This window comes from Leucoraja erinacea, chromosome 2, assembly GCF_028641065.1.
Source record: "Leucoraja erinacea ecotype New England chromosome 2, Leri_hhj_1, whole genome shotgun sequence".
Taxonomy (NCBI): domain Eukaryota; kingdom Metazoa; phylum Chordata; class Chondrichthyes; order Rajiformes; family Rajidae; genus Leucoraja; species Leucoraja erinaceus.
The window spans coordinates 27,005,437-27,025,761 of record NC_073378.1 but is presented as its reverse complement, the minus strand read 5'-3'; the positions used below and the strand labels follow the sequence as shown (position 1 = coordinate 27,025,761).

The 20,325-nt window shown below is 48.4% G+C and overlaps 1 protein-coding gene across 1 annotated transcript in view; it reads left to right on the top strand.

Annotated features, from left to right (window-relative positions):
* pxdc1b (PX domain containing 1b) overlaps positions 1 to 19,266 on the top strand; it is a 35,150-nt gene extending 15,884 nt beyond the window's left edge. The window contains exons 2-5 of the mRNA XM_055653659.1: positions 2,526 to 2,617; positions 4,363 to 4,480; positions 8,891 to 9,002; positions 16,762 to 19,266. Coding sequence (XP_055509634.1) covers positions 2,526 to 2,617; positions 4,363 to 4,480; positions 8,891 to 9,002; positions 16,762 to 16,873 — 434 coding nt within the window. The 3' untranslated portion in view covers positions 16,874 to 19,266. The remainder of the gene's footprint in view (positions 1 to 2,525; positions 2,618 to 4,362; positions 4,481 to 8,890; positions 9,003 to 16,761) is intronic.
* Positions 19,267 to 20,325: the final 1,059 nt, after the last annotated feature.

The following is a 20,325-nucleotide window of genomic DNA, read 5'->3' as shown; positions in this document are numbered from 1 at the left end:
TAAATGTCCTGCTGCAAGATGTCTGGACTGAGGAAGGCCTCTGCCTATTGTTCCTGCATTACATTGCAGCAGACAGCTGGCCAGCTGTTTCTTTCTGTGTATAACATTCTTCAGCAGTGACTCACAAAGTCCGATGATGTCTGTGAATAACTGTGTCTGTGAATAACTATGACACAAAGTCTGTGTCATAGTTATTCCATTCACTATGACACAGCGGCACAGCGGTAGAGTTGCTGCCTCACAGCGCCAGAGACCTGGGTTCCACCCCGACTACGGGTGCTGTTTGTACGGAGTTTGCACGTTCTCCCCGTGACCTGCGTGGGTTTTCTCCGAGAGACAATAGACAATAGGTGCTGGAGTAGGCCATTCGGCCCTTCGGCCCTTCGAGCCAGCACCGCCATTCAATATGATCATGGCTGATCATCTCCAATCAGTACCCCGTTCCTGCCTTCTCTCCATATCCCTTAACTCCACTATCTTGAAGAGCTCTATCTAACTCTCTCATGAAAGCATCCAGAGAACTGGCCTCCACCGCCCTCTGAGGCAGAGAATTCCACAGACTCACCACTCTCTGTGTAGAATAAGAGAGATCTTCGGATTCCTCCCACACTCCAAAGACGTGCAGGTTTGTAGGTTAATTGGCTTGGTGTATGTATAAATTGTCCCTAGTGTTGTGTGTAGGATTGTGCTAGTGTACGGGGTGATCACTGGTTGGCATGGACTCGATGGGCCGAAGGGCCTGTTTCCGCGCTGTATCTCCCTCGTAAAATGTAAAGTAAAATCCTTTCTACATTCTTTCCAACTTATTGACATCCTACGTAAAAAGCGATTTCACGATTCTAAACTTACTAATTGTGAGAGTGGTAGACACATACAGCATGGAAACAGATTCTTAAAGCCCTGTCCCACGGTACGAGTTCATTCCAAGAGCTCTCCCGAGTTTAAAAGAAATCAAACTCGTGGTAAATCGGAGAATGAACGTAGCGGGTACGTCGGAGCTCGGGGACGTCTCTTAGCGGCTCGTAGGTCTAACGGCAGGTACTCGGGAAGACTCGCTAACGGCAAGTAAGCACGGGAAGACTCGAGAAGATTTTTCAACATGTTGAAAAATGTCCACGAGAGCCCCGAGTATCGACGATCGGCCGTTCCCGTAAATCTCCGAGTTCGAATCAGGGCAAACCCGGGAGAACTCTTTGAATGAACTCGTACCGTGGGACAGGGCTTTCAGGCCCAACTTGCCTACGCCGACCAAGATTCTCCATCCACGCAAGTCCCACCTGCTCACGTTGGTCCTCTAAATGCCCTCCGGTTGTTGATAGGATGATTCAGGTGCCTGATAACAGCCGGGAAGAAACTGTCCCTGAATCTGGAGGTGTGTGTTTGTTTTCACACTTCTGTAGTTCTTGACCGATGGGTGAGGGGAGAAGAGGGAGTGGCCGGGGGTGCGACTGGTCCTTGATTGTGCTGCTGGCCTTGCCGAGGCAGCGAGAGGTATAAATGGAGTTGATGGAAGGGAGGTTGGTTTGTGTGATGGTCTGGGCTGCGTCCACAATTCTCTGCAGTTTCTTGCGATCTTGGACGGAGCTGTTCCCAAACTGTGCCGTGATGCATCACGATAAAATGCTTCCTGCGGCGCATCTGTAGAAGTTGGTGAGAGTTGTCGGGGACATGCCGAACTTCCTGAACCTTCTAAGGAATTTAGACGTCCTATATCCATGTTCTCCACAGATGCTGCCTGACCCGTCATTATTTGTAAACCTGTAGCTCCTTGTGTCTCTGTTGGAAAGTGCAGCGTGGGAACGGGTGCTTCAGCCCACAATGTCTGTTTCCAACATAATACCAAGATCAACTGACACCTCTGCCTGCACATGATCCACACCGCTCCACTCAATAGACAATAGACAATAGACAATAGGTGCAGGAGTAGGCCATTTGCCCCTTTGAGCCAGCACCGCCATTCAATGTGATCATGGCTGATCATCCCCAATCAGTACCCGTTCCTGCCTTCTCCCCATATCCCCTGACTCCACTATCTTTAAGAGCCCTATCTAGCTCTCTCTTGAAAGTATCCAGAGAACCGGCCTCCACCGCCCTCTGAGGCAGAGAATTCCACAGACTCACCACTTTCTGAGACAAAAAGTGTTTCCTCGTCTCCATTCTAAATGGTTTACTCCTTATTCTTAAACTGTTGCCCCTGGTTCTGGACTCCCCCAACATCGGGAACATGTTGCCTGCCTCTAGCGTGTCCAAACCCTTAACAATCTTATATGCTTCAATGAGATACCCTCTCATCCTTCTAAACTCCAGAGTGTACAAGCCCAGCTGCTCCATTCTCTCAGCATATGACAGTCCCGCCATCCCGGGAATTAACCTTGTAAACCTACGTTGCACTCCCTCAATAGCAAGAATGTCCTTCCTCAAATTAGGGGACCAACACTGGACACAATACTCCAGGTGTGGTCTCCCCGCATACCCATGTGCCCTGCGGAGGTTGGTAATTGTTGTGTTAACTCTGTCTCTCCTAGGTTTAGTCGCAGTGAAGGAGGCTCCAGACATAGAGACAAGACTGAATGAAATTGAGAAGCTGCTGAAGAACATCATTAGCCTGCCCTGCAAAGTGAGTATCATCGTAGAGTCATATCGAGCCATAGCCTACGCAGGGAAAATGTTCCCCATGTTGGGGGAGTCCAGAACCAGGGGCCACACACAGTTTAAGAATAATGGGTGAGGCCATTTAGAACTGAGATGAGGAGAAACGTTTTCACCCAGAGAGTTGTGAATCTGTGGAGTTCTCCGCCACAGCAGGCAGTGGAGTCCGATACACTGGATGTTTTCAAGAGAGAGTTAGATTTAGCTCTTGGGGCTAACGGAATCAAGGGGATATGGGGAGAAGGCAGGAACGGGGTACTGATTGTGGATGAGCAACCACGATCATATTGAATGGCGGTGCTGGCTCGAGGGGCCGAATGGCCTACTCCTGCATCTATTTTCTATGTTATCATGTGAGGAAGTTATGGGGAGAAGGCAGGAGAATGGGGTTAGGAGGGAGAGACAGATCAGCCATGATTGTAAGGCAGAGTCGACATGATGGGCTGAATGGCCTCATACCACCTGTCACCTATGATCTTATGATCGAGATATTATATCGTCATAGTGTCGTAGTCATAGAGTGATAAAGTGTAGAAACAGGCCCTTTGGCCCACTGAGTCCACACTGACTAGTGGTCTCTGCACACTAACACTACACTACACACACTAGGGACAATTTTTACAATTACCAAGCCAATTAACCTACAAACCTGTACGTCTTTGGAGTGCGGGAGGAAACGCACGTAGGTCACGGGGAGAATGTACAAACTCCGTACAGACAGCACCCGTAGTCAGGATCGAACTGGGGTCTCTGGCGCTGTAAGACAGCAGCTCTACCATGCCACCCTGAACTGAACTGAACTCTGGAGTTTAGAAGGATGAGAGGGCATCTTATTGAAACATATAAGATTGTTAAAGGTTTGGACACGCTAGAGGCAGGAAACATGTTCCCGATGTTGGGGGAGTCCAGAACCAGGGGCCATGGTTTAAGAATAAGGGGTAAGCCATTTAGAATGGAGACGAGGAAACACTTTTTCACACAGAGAGTGGTGAGTCTGTAGAATTCTCTGCCTCAGAGGGCAGTGGAGGCCGATTCTCTGGAGAGAGCTAGATAGGGCTCTTAAAGAGAGCGGAGTCAGGGGATATGGGGAGAAGGCAGGAACGGGGTACTGATTGGGGATGATCAGCCATGATCACATCCAGAACAAGGGATCACAGTTTAAGGATAAAGGGGAAATCTTTTAGGACCGAGATGAGGAAAACATTTTTCACACAGAGAGTGGTGAATCTCTGGAATTCTCTGCCACAGAATGTAGTTGAGGCCAGCTCATTGGCTATATTTAAGAGGGGGTTAGATGTGGCCCTTGTGGCTAAAGGGATCAGGGGGTATGGAGAGAAGGCAGGTACAGGATACCGAGTTGGATGATCAGCCATGATCATATTGAATGGCGGTGCTGGCTCGAAGGGCCGAATTGCCTACTCCTGCACCTGTTGTCTATTGAACTGTTTAAGAAAGAAATGCAGATAGTGGAAACATCGAAGGAAGACAAAAAAACTGGGGAAACTCAGCGGGTGAGGCAGAATCCACGGAGCGAAGGAATAGGTGACGTTTCGGGTCGAGACCCGAAACGTCACCTATTTCCTTCGCTCCATACATGCTGCCTCACCCGCTGAGTTTCCCCAGTATTTTTATCTATTGAACTGTGGCACGTCCCACGCAGCCTAAGGAATGTTGTGGTTTATGTCTCTCTCTTGTTTCCCTCCCGTTGCCCAGTACTCCAGGTCAGAGATTGTCCTCACCTTCTTTGAGCGATCGTCCATAGACCAAGTCTTGAAGGATGATCATGATCACAGCGTTCCCATGGCTTACCAAAGCCCCGTCAGGATCTCAGGTGAGCGAAGGTTCACTAAACACACACACACACACACACACACACACACACACACACACACACACACACACACACACACACACACACACAGAGTTTTTGTTCTCATTTATTATATTGTTTACAGTGTACTATGTTTACATATTCTGTTGTGCTGCTGCAAGAGTCAAGAAAGTTTATTGTCGTGTGTCCCAGATAGGACAATGAAATTCTTGCTTTGCTTCAGCACAACAGAATATAATAGGCATGAATACAGAACAGACCAGTATGACCATATACCATTGAATATATATATATATACACACATTAATAAACATATAAAGTGTAGTAGGCTAGTTAAAGTTCAGATTTTGTTTGAGTTGAGTTTAATAGCCTGATGGCTGTGGGGAAGCAGCTATTCCTGAACCTGGTTGTTGCAGATTTCAGGCTCCTGTACCTTCTACCTGAAGGCAGCGGAGAGATGAGTGTGTGGCCAGGATGGTGTGAGTCCTTGATGATGCTGCCGGCCTTCTTGAGGCAGCGACTGCGATAGATCCTCTCGATGGTAGGGAGGTCAGAGCCGATGATGGACTGGGCAGTGTTTACAACATTTTGTAGTCTTTCCACTCCTGGGCGCTCAAGTTGCCGAACCAAGCCACGATGCAACCGGTCAGCATGCTCTCCACTGTTCACCTGTAGAAGTTCGAGAGAGTCCTCCTTGACAAACCGACTCTCCGTAATCTTCTCAGGAAGTTGAGGCGCTGATGTGCTTTATTTATAATTGCATCAGTGTTCTGGGACCAGGAGAGATCTTCAGAAATATGCACACCCAGGAATTTGAAGCTCTTGTAAGTAAGAATTACATTGTTCTGTCTGGGACACGTGACAATAAACCATCCTTGATTATTGAGTAGGAAGGGATTGGTCAGACGGTCACGGTGGTGCAGCGTTAGAGTTGCTGCCTTACAGCGAATGCAGCGCCGGGGACCCGGGTTCCATCCTGACTCCGGGGGCCGTCTGTACGCAGTTTGTACGTTCTCCCCGTGACCCGCGTGGGTTTTATCCGTGAACTTCGGCTTCCTCCCACACTCCAAAGACATACGGGTTTGTTCGTTAATTGGCTTGGTAAATGTAAAAATTGCCCCTAGTGGGTGTAGGATGGTGTTAATGTGCGGGGATCGCTGGTCGGCGCGGACCCAGTGGGCCGAAGGGCCTGTTTCCGCGCTGTATAACTAAACTAAACTGCAGATGCTGGATTAAATCGAAGATAGAAACAAAATACTGGAGTAACTCAACGGGACAGGCAGCATCTCTACGTTTTCAAGAGAGAGTTAGATTTTGCTCTTGGGAATAAAGGAATCAAGGTATATGGGGGGGAAAGCAGGAACGGGGTACTGCTTGTGGATGATCAGCCATTATCATATTGAATGGCGGTGCTGGCTCAAAAGGCCGAATGGCCTACTCCTGTACCTGGTTTCTTTGTTTCCATGTTTCGAGAGAGAAGGAATGGGTGACGTTTTGGGTCGCTAGAATTTAAAAGATTGAGGGGTGATCTTATAGAAAGGGGAAATCTTTTAGGACTGAGATGAGAAAAACATTTTTTACACAGAGAGTGGTAAATCTGTGGAACTCTCTGCCACAGAAGGTAGTTGAGGCCAGTTCATTGGCTATATTTAAGAGGGAGTTAGATGTGGCCCTTGTGGCTAAAGGGATCAGGGGGTATGGAGAGAAGGCAGGTACAGGATACTGAGTTGGATGATCAGCCATGATCATATTGAATGGCGGTGCAGGCTCGAAGGGCCGAATGGCCTACTACTCCTGCACCTATTGTCTATGTTTCTATGTTTCTATGAGACCCTTCTTTGGATGTCGACCCGAAACGTCACCCATTCCTTCTCTCCAGAGACGCTTCCTGTCCCGCTGAGTTACTCCAGCATTTTGTTCCTATCTTAACTATTGAGTGTTCTATTGAAGGTAGACAAAATGCTGGAGAAACTCAGCGGGTGAGGCAGCATCTATGGAACAAAGGAAATAGGTGACATTTCGGGTTGAATACTTCTCCTCTCCATAGTGGCACTTGCACGCCCGGTACAGCAGGTGGCAGTGCTGACCCAGGCTAAGACACAGAGTGCTGGAGTAACTCAGCGGGTCAGGCAGCATCTCTCACTATCGTCTGTGTGGAAAATAAAACCCCCTCACGTTCCTATTAAATCTTTCCCCCCTCACCTTAAACCTATCACCTCTGGTCCTCGATTCCCCTACTCTGGGCAAGAGACTCTGTACATCCACGACATCTATTCCCCTCATGATTTTGTAAACCTCTATAAGACCATCCCTCATCCTCCTGCATTATAAGGAATAGAGTCCCAGGCTCCAACCTCTCCCTGTAGCTCAGGCACTTTGTGTTCTGGCAACATCCTCGTAAATCCTCTCTGCAGCCTCTCCGACTTTAATAAACTTCATGAGCCTGGAGATTGCCCAGAGCAAGCAAATATCTTAAATTCCACCCACATTTTTGACATTGTTCGCTGAGGAGTACTGGAGTTTGCTCATTAGCCAAACTGACTTGACCTTATTCTCACCCTAGAGGCCTAGAACACAAAACAACACAGCACAGAAACAGGCCTCCAGCAGTTGTACAGGGCCCTAGTGAGACCACACCTGGAGTACTGTGTGCAGTTTTGGTCCCCTCATTTGAAGAAGGACATTCTTGCTATTGAGGGAGTGCAGCGTAGGTTTACAAAGGTTAATTCCCGGGATGGCGGGACAGTCATATGCTGAGAGAATGGAGCAGCTGGGCTTGTATACTCTGGAGTTTAGAAGTATGAGAGGAGATCTCATTGGAAAAATATAAGATTGTTAAGGGCTTGGACACACTAGAGGCAGGAAACATGTTCCCGATGTTGGGGGAGTCCAGAACCAGGGGCCACACAGTTTAAGAATAAGGGGTAAGCCATTTAGAACGGAGACGAGGAAACACTTTTTCTCACAGAGAGTGGTGAGTCTGTGGAATTCTCTGCCTCAGAGGGCGGTGGAGCAGGTTCTCTGGATGCTTTAAAGAGAGAGCTGGATAGGGCTCTTAAAAATAGCTTTTAAAACTCAGGAGAGCTCTTGGAATGAACTCGTACCATGGGACAGGACTATTGGGCTGTGCCCTCTAGTATTTGACATTGCCACCCTGGGGAAAGATCCCGACTCTCTACCCCACCTATGCAATAGACAATAGGTGCAGGAGTACGCCATTATGTCCTTCGAGCCAGCACCGCCATTCAATGTGATCATGGCTGATCCTATACCTCTCATCATTTCATGTCAAGAACATGAAAATGTCATTTCATTTCTTGAAACATATAAGATTGTTAAGGGTTTGGACACGCTGGAGGCAGGAAACATGTTCCCGATGTTGGGGGAGTCTAGAACCAGGGGCCACAGTTTAAGAATAAGGAGTAAGCCATTTATAACGGAGACGAGGAAACACTTTTTCACCCAGAGAGTGGTGAGTCTGTGGAATTCTCTGCCTCAGAGGGCGGTGGGGGCCGATTCTCTGGAGAGAGCTCTTTCAAGAGAGAGGTAGATAGAGCTCTTAAAGATAGCGGAGTCTGGGGATATGGGGAGAAGGCAGGAACGGGGCATTGAATGCCGACCAGCGATCACCCGATACATGGACAGTAGGTCGGGACCCTTATTCATGACTAATTGTGCAGGAATCCAATATGAAACGTCACCTATCCATGTTCTCCACAGATGCTGCCTGACCCGCTGAGCCTGGCTCAGCACTGCCACCTGCTGTACCAGGCGTGCAAGTTCCAGCACAGTGTCACTGTGGACAGGATTGAGGAAATAGAACCCTCAAGAGTCGAGAGAGTTTTATTGCCGTGTGTCCCAGATAGAACAGTGAAATTCTTACTTGCAGCAGCACAACAGAATATGTAAACATAGTACACTGTATACAATATAATAAGCACAAAGAAAAATTCAGTGTGTGTGTATATATTTAGTTTAGTTTTGGAGATACAGCGCGGAAACAGGCCCTTCGGCCCATCGAGTCCGCACCGACCATCGATCCCCGCACACTAACACTATCCTACACACACACTAGGGACAATTTACATTTACACATACCAGCCAATTAACCTACAAACCTGTACGTATTTGGAGTGTGGGAGGAAACTGAAGATCTCGGAGAAAACCCACGCAGGCCACGGGGAGAACGTACAAACTCCGTACAGACGGGATTGAACCCGGGACTCTGGCTCTGCAAGCGTTTTATGGCAGCAACTCTACCGCTGCCAATGTATCCGTTCACGGTGGACGGCTCGATTGTAAACATGTATTGTCTTTCCGCTGACTGGTTAGCACGCAACAAAAGCTTTTCGCTGTACCTCGGTACACGTGACAGTAAACTGATCTGAACCAAACCAATTCTCTCCGCAGAGATCATGCGATCCAATGGGTTCTGCCTGGCCAACACGGAAACGGTGGTGTTCGACCAGGAGATCGCTGGCGACACGGACTCGCAGCCCGCTGCCGATGCTGTCGACAGACTGTGAGTACACCCCCGGCGATCGTTATTGCACCGCATTTGTTGGTCCCGGCAAAATGGAAAATTCGGCCAGGCTCAGGAACCAAGGGTGCCGGAAAATCTTAACGAATGGGCGACTGGGCTTGTATTCACCGGAATTTAGAAGGATGAGAGGGAATTCTTCATAGAAACATATAAAATTCTTAAAGGATTGGACAGGGTAGATGCAGGAAAAAAGTTCCCCTTGTTGGGGGAGTCCAGAACCAGGGGTCACAGTTTAAGAATAAGGGGTAGGCCATTTAGGACTGAGATGAAGAGAAACGTTTTCACCCAGAGAGTTGTGAATCTGTGCAATTCTCTGCCTCAGAAGGCAGTGGAGGCCAAATCGCTGGATGTTTACAAGAGAGAGTTAGAGTTAGCTCTTAGGGCTGGCAGAATCAAGGGATATGGGAAGAAGGGAACGGGGTACTGATTGTGCATGATCAACCATGATCATATTGAATAGCGGTGCTGGCTTGAAGGGCCAGATGGAATGGCCTTCTCCTGCACCTATTTTCTAGATTTCTATAGGGTCTGAGCTATTGGGAGAGTTTTAGTCTGGGACTCTATTCCTTGGAGCGCAGGAGGATGAGGGGAGATCTTATAGAAGTGGTGTATAAAATCAGGAGAGGAATAGATCGGGTAGACGCACAGAGTCTCTGGCCCCAGAGTAGTGGAATCGAGGACCAGAGGACATAGGTTCAAGGTGAAGGTGGGAACGATTTAATAGGAATCTGAGAAGTAACATTTTCACACAGAGGGTGGTGGGTGTATGGAACGAGCTGCCGGAGGAGGTAGTTGAGGCTGGGACTATCATAACGTTTAATAAACAGTTAGACATGTACATGGATAGTAGACCAAAATGCTAGAGTAACTCAGCGGGACAGGCAGCATCTCTGGAGAAATGGAATGGGTGACGTTTCGGGCCGAGACCCTTCTTTACAGTTGTAGAACTACACAGAATATAGTTCTCAGCATTGTAGCGCACCAGTTCCAGAGACATAGAAACATAGAAAATAGGTGCAGGAGTAGGCCATTCGGGCCTTCGAGCCTGCACCGCCATTCAATATGATCATGGCTGGCCTCAACTACCTTCTGTGGCAGAGAATTCCAGAGATTCACCACTCTCTGTGTGAAAAATGTTTTCCTCATCTCGGTCCTAAAAGATTTCCCCCTTATCCTTAAACTGTGACCCCTTGTTCTGGACTTCCCCAACATGCTGTATATATGGGTTTTAGTAAAGCTTTTGATAAGGTCCCGCATAGTAATCAGAATATCTTTTTTCCACTGCAACCCTCTGGAGAAGCCAGACAACCAAGTTATCATGGATCCCATACATCTGAATCTTCTGGATCAGCCGTATAAAAAAACCTTGTAGGCAATATCCACCGCCCGCCCTACCATCATCAATCTCCTTTGTCACCTCACACAGAAACAGAAAATAGGTGCAGGAGTAGGCCATTCGGCCCTTCGAGCCTGCACCGCCATTCAATATGATCATGGCTGATCATCCAACTTCGTATCCTGTACCTGCCTTCTCTCCATACCCCCTGATCCCTTTAGCCACAAGGGCCACATCTAACTCCCTCTTAAATATAGCCAATGAACTGGCCTCAACTACATTCTGTGGCAGAGAATTCCAGAGATTCACCACTCTCTGTGTAAAAAATGTTTTCCTCATCTCGGTCCTAAAAGATTTCCCCCTTATCCTTAAACTGTGACCCCTTGTTCTGGATTTCTCCAACATCGGGAACAATCTTCCTGCATCCAGCCTGCCCGACCCCTTAAGAATTTTGTAAGTTTCTATAAGATCCCCCCTCAATCTTCTAAATTCTAGCGAGTACAAGCCGAGTCTATCCAGTCTTTCTTCATATGAAAGTCCTGGCATCCCAGGAATCAGTCTGGTGACAAAGTACAAAGTCCAATGTCCGCAATGGGGTAGAGGTGAATCGGACAGCACCCTAGTTTAGTTTCAGTTTCAGTTGAGATTATTGTCACGTGTTCCGAGGTACAGTGAAAAGGTTTTGTTGCGTGCTAACCAGTCAGCGGAAAGACTGTACATGCTTACAATCGAGCCGTCCACAGTGTACAGATACAGGATAAAGGGAATGACGTTTAGTGCAAGGTAAAGCCAATCAAGGATATTCTGAGGGTCACCAATGATGTAGTTCAGTTCAGATAGCAGTTCAATACGGCTCTCTGGTTGTGTTAGGATAGACAATAGGCAATATGTACAGGAGTAGGCCATTCGGCCCTTCAAGCCAGCACCGCCATTCAATGTGATCATGGCTGATCATCCACAATCAGTACCCCGTTCCTGCCTTCTCCCCACATCCCCTGACTCCGCTAGCCCTAAGAGCTCTTTCTAACTCTCTCTTAAAAGCATCCAATAAATCAGCCTCCACTGCCTTCTGAGGCAGAGAATTCCATCGATTCACAACTCTCTGGGTGAAAATGTTTTTCCTCATCTCAAATCTAAATGGCCTACCCCTTATTCTTAAACTGTGGCCCCTGGTTCTGGTTTCCTGCATGTAGGGTGTAATTTTATTTGTTTCCATAAGATGCCCACTCATCCTTCTAGTGAATACAAGCCCAGTCGCTCCATTCTTTCAGCATATGACAGTCCCGCCATCAATGGAATTAACCTTTTAAACCTACGCTGCACTCCCTCAATAGCAAGAATGTCCTTCAACATATTAGGGGACCAAAACTGCACACAATACTCCAGGTGTGGTCTCACTAGGGCCCTGTACAACAGCAGAAGGACCTCTTTGCTCCTATACTCAACTCCTCTCGTTATGAAGGCCAACATGCCATTCGCTTTCTTCAATGCCTGCTGTACCTGCATGCTTACTTTCATTGACTGATGTACAAGGACCCCCCAGATCCCGTTGTACTTCCCCTTTTCCCAACTTGACACCATTCAGATAATAATCTGCCTCCTGTTTTTGCTACCAAAGTGGATAACCTCACATTTATCCGCATTAAACTGCATCTGCCGTGAGGCAGTGACTTTACCGCTGCGCCACCGTGCCACCCCACTTTATCTCTGAACAGCTCCATTTACTTTCACCATCGACTGGGAAGTGTGTAACTAGCACGGTGGCGCAGCGGTAGAGTTGCTGCCTCACAGCGCCGCAGGCCCGGGTTCCATCCTGACTATGGGTGCTGTCTGTACGGAGTTTGCAAGTTCTCCCCGTGACCAGCGTGTGGGTTAATTGGCTTCTGTAAAAATTGTAAATTGTCCGCAGTGTGTGTAGGATAGTGTTAGCGTGAACAGGCGATCACTGGTCGGGCACGGACTGAGTGGGCTGAAGGGCCTGTTTCTGCACTGTATCTCTAAACTAAACTAAACTACACTAGTGTGTAGGATAGTGTGTGGAGTGATCGTTGGTCGGCATGGACTCAGTGGGCCGAAGGGCCTTTTGCCATCGTGTATCTCTAAACTAAACTTTTTCAGATTCAGATTCAACTTTAATTGTCATTGTCAGTGTACAGTACAGAGACAACAAAATGCATAGTGTGTAGGATAGTGCCAGTGTATGGAGTGATTGCTGGTCGGCATGGATTTGATGGGCCGAAGGGCCATATCTCTAAACCAATCTAATTGCTTCAGTCTATCGTTTGGCCGCATTGTGATGGGGGACAGGTTCGCACTATTCCCGTTCCACAGATCACTTCATCCTCCGTGGAACTGTCCTCGTGCTCCTGAGCCGTGACTAACCTGAGAACTCGCCCTCTTACCAAGGTGACTGCAAGAAATCACAGCCTATTGTGGACGCAGCCCAGACCATCGCACAAACCAACCTCCCTTCCATTGACTCCATCTACACCTCACGCTGCCTCGGCAAGGCCAGCAGCATCATCAAGGACCAGTCTCACCCCCCAAGGTCACTCCCTCTTCTCCCCTCTCCCATCGGGCAAGAGGTACAGAAGTGTGAAAACAAACGCACACCTCCAGATTCAGGGGCAGTTTCTTCCCGGCTGTCATCAGGCAACTAAACCATCCTATGAACAACTAGAGAACAGTCCTGACCTCCCATCTACCTCATTGGAGACCCTCAGGCTATCTTTAATCGGACTTTGCTGGCTTTACCTTGCACTAAACGTTATTCCCTTTATCATGTATCTGTACACTGTGGCCGGCTCGATTGTAATCATGTATGGTTGCTGACTGGATAACACGCAACAAAAAAGCTTTCTCCCACTTTCCCATCTACCCCCGACACAGTCGGGTGGCACGGTGGCGCAGCGGTAGAGTTCGTTGCCTCACAGCGCCAGAGTCCCGGGTTCGATCCTAACTATGGGTGCTGACTGTACAGAGTTTGTACATTCCCCCTGTGACCGCGTGGGTTTTCTCCGGGTGCTCCGGTTTCCTCCCACACTCCAAAGGTATACAGGTTTGTAGGTTTAAGAAGGAACTACAAATGCTGGAAAATCGAAGGTAGACAAAAATGCTGGAGTAACTCAGCGGGTGAGGCAGCATCTATGGAGCGAAGGATTAGGCACCTTTTCGGGTCGAGACCCTTCTTCAGACTGATGTGGGGTTGGGGGGAGCAGGAAGAAGAAAGGAAGAGGCGGAGACAGTGGGCTGTGGGAGAGTTGGGAAGGGGAGGGGAAAGAGGGAGAAAGCAGGGACTACCTGAAATTGGAGAAGTCAGTGTTCATGCCGCTGGGGTGTAAACTACCCAAGCGAAATATGACGTGCTGCTCCTCCAATTTACGGTGGGACTCACTCTGGCCATGGGGGAGGCCCAGGACAGAAAGGTCAGATTCGGAATGGGAGGGGGAGTTGAAGTGCTGAGCCACCGGGAGATCAGGTTGGTTATTGTGAACCGAGCGGAGGTGTTGGGCGAAACGATCGCCAAGCCTGCGCATGGTCTCACCGATGTAGAGCAGCTGACACCTAGAGCAGCGGATGCAATAGAGGTTTGTCGGTTAATTAGATTCTGTATATTGTCTCTAGTCTGAAAGGAAGGAACTAGTGTAAGGGAGATTGTTGGTCAGCACGGATTCAGTGGGCCGAAGGGCCTGTTTTCATGCTGTATCACCAGCGGCTAATGTAATGGGTCCCCTGCTATCCCACTTTCTCATCCACTCCCTACACACACTAGGGGACAATTTACAGAGGGGCCAATTGACCTACAAACCCGCACGTCTTTGAGATGTGGGAAGAAACCGGAGCGCCCGGAGGCAACCCACACAATCACAGGGAGAACGTGCAAACTCCGCGCACACACAGACAGCACCCGAGGTCAGGATCGAACCCACGTCTCTGGCGCTGTGAGGCAGCTACTCTACCGCTGCGCCACCGTGCCGCTGATGAAACATGGAGACAGGTTTTGCGTTTATAAAGCTGCAGCAATTCTAGTTCATTCAATAAGGTCGTAAGTCATAGAATCAGGCCATTCGGCCCATCAAGTCTACTCTGCCATTCAATCATGGCTGATCTATCTCTCCCTCCCAACCCCATTCTCCTGCCTTCTCCCCATAACCTCTGACACCCGCACTAATCAAGAATCTATCTATCTCTGCCTTAAAAATATCTACTGACTTGGCTTCCACAGCCTTCTGTGGCAAAGAATTCCACAGGTTCACCACTCTCTGACTAGAAATGTCTGCTCATCTCGTTCCTAAATGAACGTCCTTTAATTCTGAGGCTGTGCACTCTGATCCTAGACTCTCCCACTAGTAGAAACATCCTCTCCACATCCAATCTATCCAGGCCTTTCACTACTCTGTATGTTTCAACAAGGTCCCCCCTCATTCTTCTAAACTCCAGTGAGTACAGGCCCAGTGCTGTCAAACGCTCACCATAGGTTAGCCCACTCATTCCTGGGATCATTCTTGTAAACCTCCTCTGGACCCTCTCAAGAGCCAGCACATCCTTCCTCAGATATGGGGCCCAAAATTGCTCACAATAGTCCAAATGCGGCCTGACCAGCGCCTTATAGAGCCTCAGCATTAGAAACATAGAAACATAGACAATAGGTGCAGGACGAGGCCATTTCCCCCTTCGAGCCAGCACCACCATTCATTGTGATCATGGCTGATCGTCCCCTATCAATAACCTGTGCCTGCCTTCTCCCCATATCCATTGATTCCACTAGCCCCTAGAGCTCTATCTAACTCTCTCTTAAACCCATCCAGTGATTTGGCCTCCACTGCCCTCTGTGGCAGGGAATTCCACAAATTCACAACTCTCTGGGTGAAAATGTTTTTTCTCACCTCAGTCATAAATGGCCTCCCCTTTATTCTAAGACTGTGGCCCCTGGTTCTGGACTCGCCCAACATTGTGAACATTTTTCCTGCTTCTAGCTTGTCCAGTCCTTTTATAATTTTATATGTTTCTATAAGATCCCCCTCATCCTTCTAAACTCCAGTGAATACAAGCCTAGTCTTTTCAATCTTTCCTCATATGACAGTCCCGCCATCCCAGGGATCAATCTCGTGAACCTACGCTGCACTGCCCCCATCACAAGGATGTCCTTCCCCAAATTAGGAGACCAAATTTGGAGACCGAGCTTGCTTTAAATTACTTCAAAGGTCAAACAGTGGGTTGACAACTGTAAAAAAAGCTCCCAATGCATTGTGCTGTTTTAATATATATGACACAGTCTGATTGAGTTCAAGAGGTGACCTCTCTTGCAATCTGAAGTATTTCGCTGAGAATGCATTTTCTCTCGGCGTTACACACTTTATGAAGTTCAGCATGTCCCCTACAACTCTCACCAACTCCTACAGATGCGCCACAGATAGCATTTTATCGGGATGCATCACAGCACGGTTTGGGAACAGCTCCATCCAACACCGCAAGAAATCGCAGCGAATTGTGGACGCAGCCCAGACCGTCACACAAACCAACCTCCCTTCCATCAACTCCATCTACACCTCACGCTGCCTCGGCAAGGCCAGCAGCATCATCAAGGACCAGTCACACCCCGGCCACTTCCTCTTCTCCCCTCTCCCATCAGGCAAGAGGTACAGAAGTGTGAAAACGAACGCACACCTCCAGATTCAGGGACAGTTTCTTCCCAGCTGTTATCAAGAGAGAGTTTGATTTAGCGCTAAGGGAATCAGGGGATATGGGGAGAATATACGCCAGATGTCTAAATTATGTCCCGACTGCGGGTGCTGTCTGTACGGAGTTTGCACGTTCTCCCCATGACCGCGTGGGTTTTCTCCAAGATCTTCAGTTTCCTCCCACACTCTTGTCTTGGGTTTGTGTTCTTGGTTTAAGTGTAAATTGTCCCTAGTGTGTGTAGGGTAGTGTTAATGTGCAGGTTGCGTTGGTCTCTGCAGGATCAGTGGGCCGAAGGGCCTGTTTCCGCGCTGTATCTCTAAACTAAAGAGGCAGGAAACATGTTCCCGGTGTTGGGGAAGTCCAGAACCAGAGGCCACAGTTTACGAATAAGGGGTCGGCCATTTAGAATGGAGACGAGGAAACACTTTTTCGCACAGAGAGTTGTTAGTCTGTGGAATTCTCTGCCTCAGAGGGCGGTGGAGGCAGGTTCTCTGGATGCTTTCAAGAGAGAGTTAGATAGGGCTCTTAAAGATAGCGGAGTCGGGGGATGTGGGGAGAAGGCAGGAATGGGGTACTGATTGGGGATGATCAACCATGATCACATTGAATGGCGGTGCTGGCTCGAAGGGCCGGATGGTCTACTCCTGCACCTATTGCCTATTGTCTAAATAATCTAAACTGAAACTTTATGTCCTCTGACTAAGTCTTGCTCTGTTGCAGACTGCAGAACGGTGAGCAGCTTACGGAAGATATAGATGAAGATCCCAGTGCCTACGTTACGAACTTATCCTATTATCAACTAGTGCCTTTTGAGACAGATATCTTGGAGTGATAGCCTGCGAGGCTGGTTTGAATGAGAGGCTGGCTTCTCCCCTTGTCTTGTTCCCTCTGTCATTTTGTTCCCTCCCTCCCCCCTCCCCCACACCCTACTCCCCCAACCCCTCCAGCGGGTGGCCGAGAAGTGATCAACAAAAGGACACAGAGTGCTGGAGTAACTCAGCGGGTCAGGCAGCATCTGTGGAGAACGTGGATAGGTGACGTTTCAGGTCGAGACCCTTCTTCAGACTGAGAGTTGGGGAAAGGGAAACAAGCGATATAGACGGTGATATAGAGAAATGTAGAACTTTAATGAAAGATATGCAAACACGTAACGATGATAAAGGAAACAGGCCATTATTTGCAGTGGGATAGTTGAAAACGAGTCACACAAAATGAGACTCAACAAGACAACTTCTCATTGAAACATATAAGATTGTTAAGGGTTTGGACACGCTAGAGGCAGGAAACACGTTCCCGATGTTGGGGGAGTCCAGAACCAGGGGCCACAGTTTAAGAATAAGGAGTAAGCCATTTAGAACGGAGACGAGGAAACACTTTTTCTCACAGAGAGTGGTGAGTCTGTGGAATTCTCTGCCTCAGAGGGCGGTGGAGGCGGGTTCTCTGGATGCTTTCAAGAGAGCGCTAGATAAGGCTCTTAAAAATAGCGGAGTCGGGGGATATGGGGAGAAGGCAGGAACGGGGTACTGATTGGGGATGATCAGCCATGATCACATTGAATGGCGGTGCTGGCTCGAAGGGCCAAAGGGCCTACTCCTGCACCTATTGTCTATTGTCTATTGTCTCCGACTACATTCTCTCTCTGTCCCATCCCCTCCCCTGGCATCAGTCTGAAGAAGGGTCTCGACCCAAAACGTCTCCCATTCCCTCTCTACAGGGATGCTGCCTCACCCGCCGAGTCACTCCAGCATTTGATGTCTACTTTCTTGGGTGGGGGGAGGGACGGAGAGAGAGGGGATGCAAGGGGATGTGCATCTTCGGTTTAAACCAGCATCTGCAGTTTGATTCTTCGCAGACTGGTTTGCTTTTCAGCCAATTTCCAAAAAGCACCAGATGTTTCTGGGACGTGAGGGCCTAAGCTGTAGGGAGAGGTTGAGTAGGGTGGGATGAGGTGTATAAGATCGTGAGGGGAATAGGTTGGGTCGTTGCATAGAGACTCTTGCCCAGAGCAGGGGAATCGACAACCAGGAGAACATAAGTTTAAGGTGAAGGGGAGAAGGGTTTAAGGAATCCGAGGGGCAACGTTTCCACGCAGAGGGTGGTGGGTGTCGAACAAGTTGAGGTAGGGACTATCACAACATATAGCAAGTAATTAGATAGGTACAAGGATAGGACATGTTTGGAGGGATATGGGCCAAACGCAGGCAGATGGGACTAGTGTCGATGGGATATGTTGGCCGGTGTGGGCAAGTTGGGCCTAAGGGCCTGTTTCCACGCTGTATCACTCTAACTTAATAAAAATTATCAACAGTGGCCAGGAGTAACAAATAAAGACACAAACGGACGGATGTTTTATTAGTACGGGCGTCAAAGGTTATGGGGAGAAGGCAGGAGAATGGGGTTTGAGAGGGAAAGATAGATCAGCCATGATTGAATGGCGGAGTAGACACGATGGGCCGAATGGCCTAATTCTGCTCCTGGGAGGAGAAAACTGGAGTTACTTAGTGGATCAATGAAAAATAATTAAATGACCACAGATACTGGGTTTAATAGTGTTGACAACACAGTCAGTTTCTTTAGTCAGTGGCTGGTGAATCTGTGAAATTCTTTGCCACAGAGGGCTGTGGAGGCCACAAGTCAGTGGATATTTTAAAAGCGGAGGGTTACAGGTGCGTGACTAGTGCGGGTGTCTGGGAGGAGGCAGGAGAATGGTGTTGAGAGGGTGAGAGATAGATCAGCCATGAATGAATGGCATAGCAGGGCCCGATGGGCCGAATGGCCTATTTCTGCTCCTGAGCCTTACGGTCATTTCACCAATGGGTCCAAGGAGAGGGACAGAAGTGTGAGGAGGTTGCACATTCACCACAGCCAGACAAAAACCAGCAGTTGAAGTATTGATGCGGACAAATGGACTTTGAGGGCCGGAGCTACTAAATGCTTTTATTGTCTATTGTCTATTAAAAATAGCGGAGTCAGGGAATAAGGGGAGAAGGCAGGAACGGGGTACTGATTGGGGATGATCAGCCATGATCACATTGAATGGCGGTGCTGGCTCGAAGGGCCGAATGGCCCACTCCTGCACCTATTGTCTATTGATTAGCAGATGGGTGGAGTAGGTGACAAAGTCTGGAGGTGGGAAGGAGACGGAAGGGAGTCGGTTAAGGTGAGGAACGGAATGTGAAACCGGTGTAGGTGGGACGGGGTTGGGGGAGGGGAGGGGGTGAGATGGGGGGGGGGGGGGGAAATATTGTTGCCTAAACTAAGCGTACTCTGATTCGCCCTATTATCTAATATAATCTACTTCGAGAACCTTTTAAACAAAGCTCCGCTAACGTACTATTTTTGGCCTATTTGTGTAAATAGTAAATTATTAAAGTATTGGTTGTTATATGGAGTGTATCTGCAAATGCATTTATTGCCCACAGTATTAATCATTAAAATTATATTTTAATCTGTGCATTAACCACAAGGCGTTTGTTTATTTCAGTCCGATGGGGTTTAGAAGGATGAGGGGGAAGGGGAGACCACAATGAAACTTGCCGGATAGTGATAGGCCTGGATAGAGTGGATGGGGAGAGGATTGCATTTTGAGCTTTTTCCTGTACCTCAGTACACGTGCAAAAAAGCTTTTTGCTGTACTAAATTAAACAACTAAAGTCAAGTCAAGTCACTTTTATTTCTATAGCACATTTAAAAAAACAACTCTCGTTGGCCAAAGTGCTTTACATTGGGTGGAGGTACTAACGTTATACAACAGTGGTTCATAGATTAAGTACATACATAAATACATACATACAGCCCTCCCTCAGAGGACGTCAAGAAAGGCTTGAGAGTAAAGATGAGTTTTAATTCTCGACTTAAAGGAGTCGATGGAGGGGGCAGTTCTGATGGGAAGGGGGATGCTGTTCCACAGTCTAGGAGCTGCAACCGCAAAGGCGCGGTCGCCCCTGAGCTTATGCCTAGGCCGCGGGATGTTCAGTAACCCCAAGTCGGCCGATCTGAGGGACCTGGAGGTGGTGTGGTGGGTAAGCAGACTTTTGATGTAGGTGGGGGCAAGCCCGTTAAGGGCTTTGTCGACATAAAGGGATCTTGAAATGTATTCGGAACCGCACAGGGAGCCAGTGGAGAGAGGCCAGGATCGGGGTGATGTGGTCCCTTTTTCGGGTGCCCGTCAGGAGTCTAGCTGCGGCGTTTTGGACCAGTTGCAAGCGGGACAGTGAAGATTGGCTGATGCCAGTGTAAAGGGAGTTGCAGGAATCTAGGCGGGAGGAGATGAATGTGTGGATG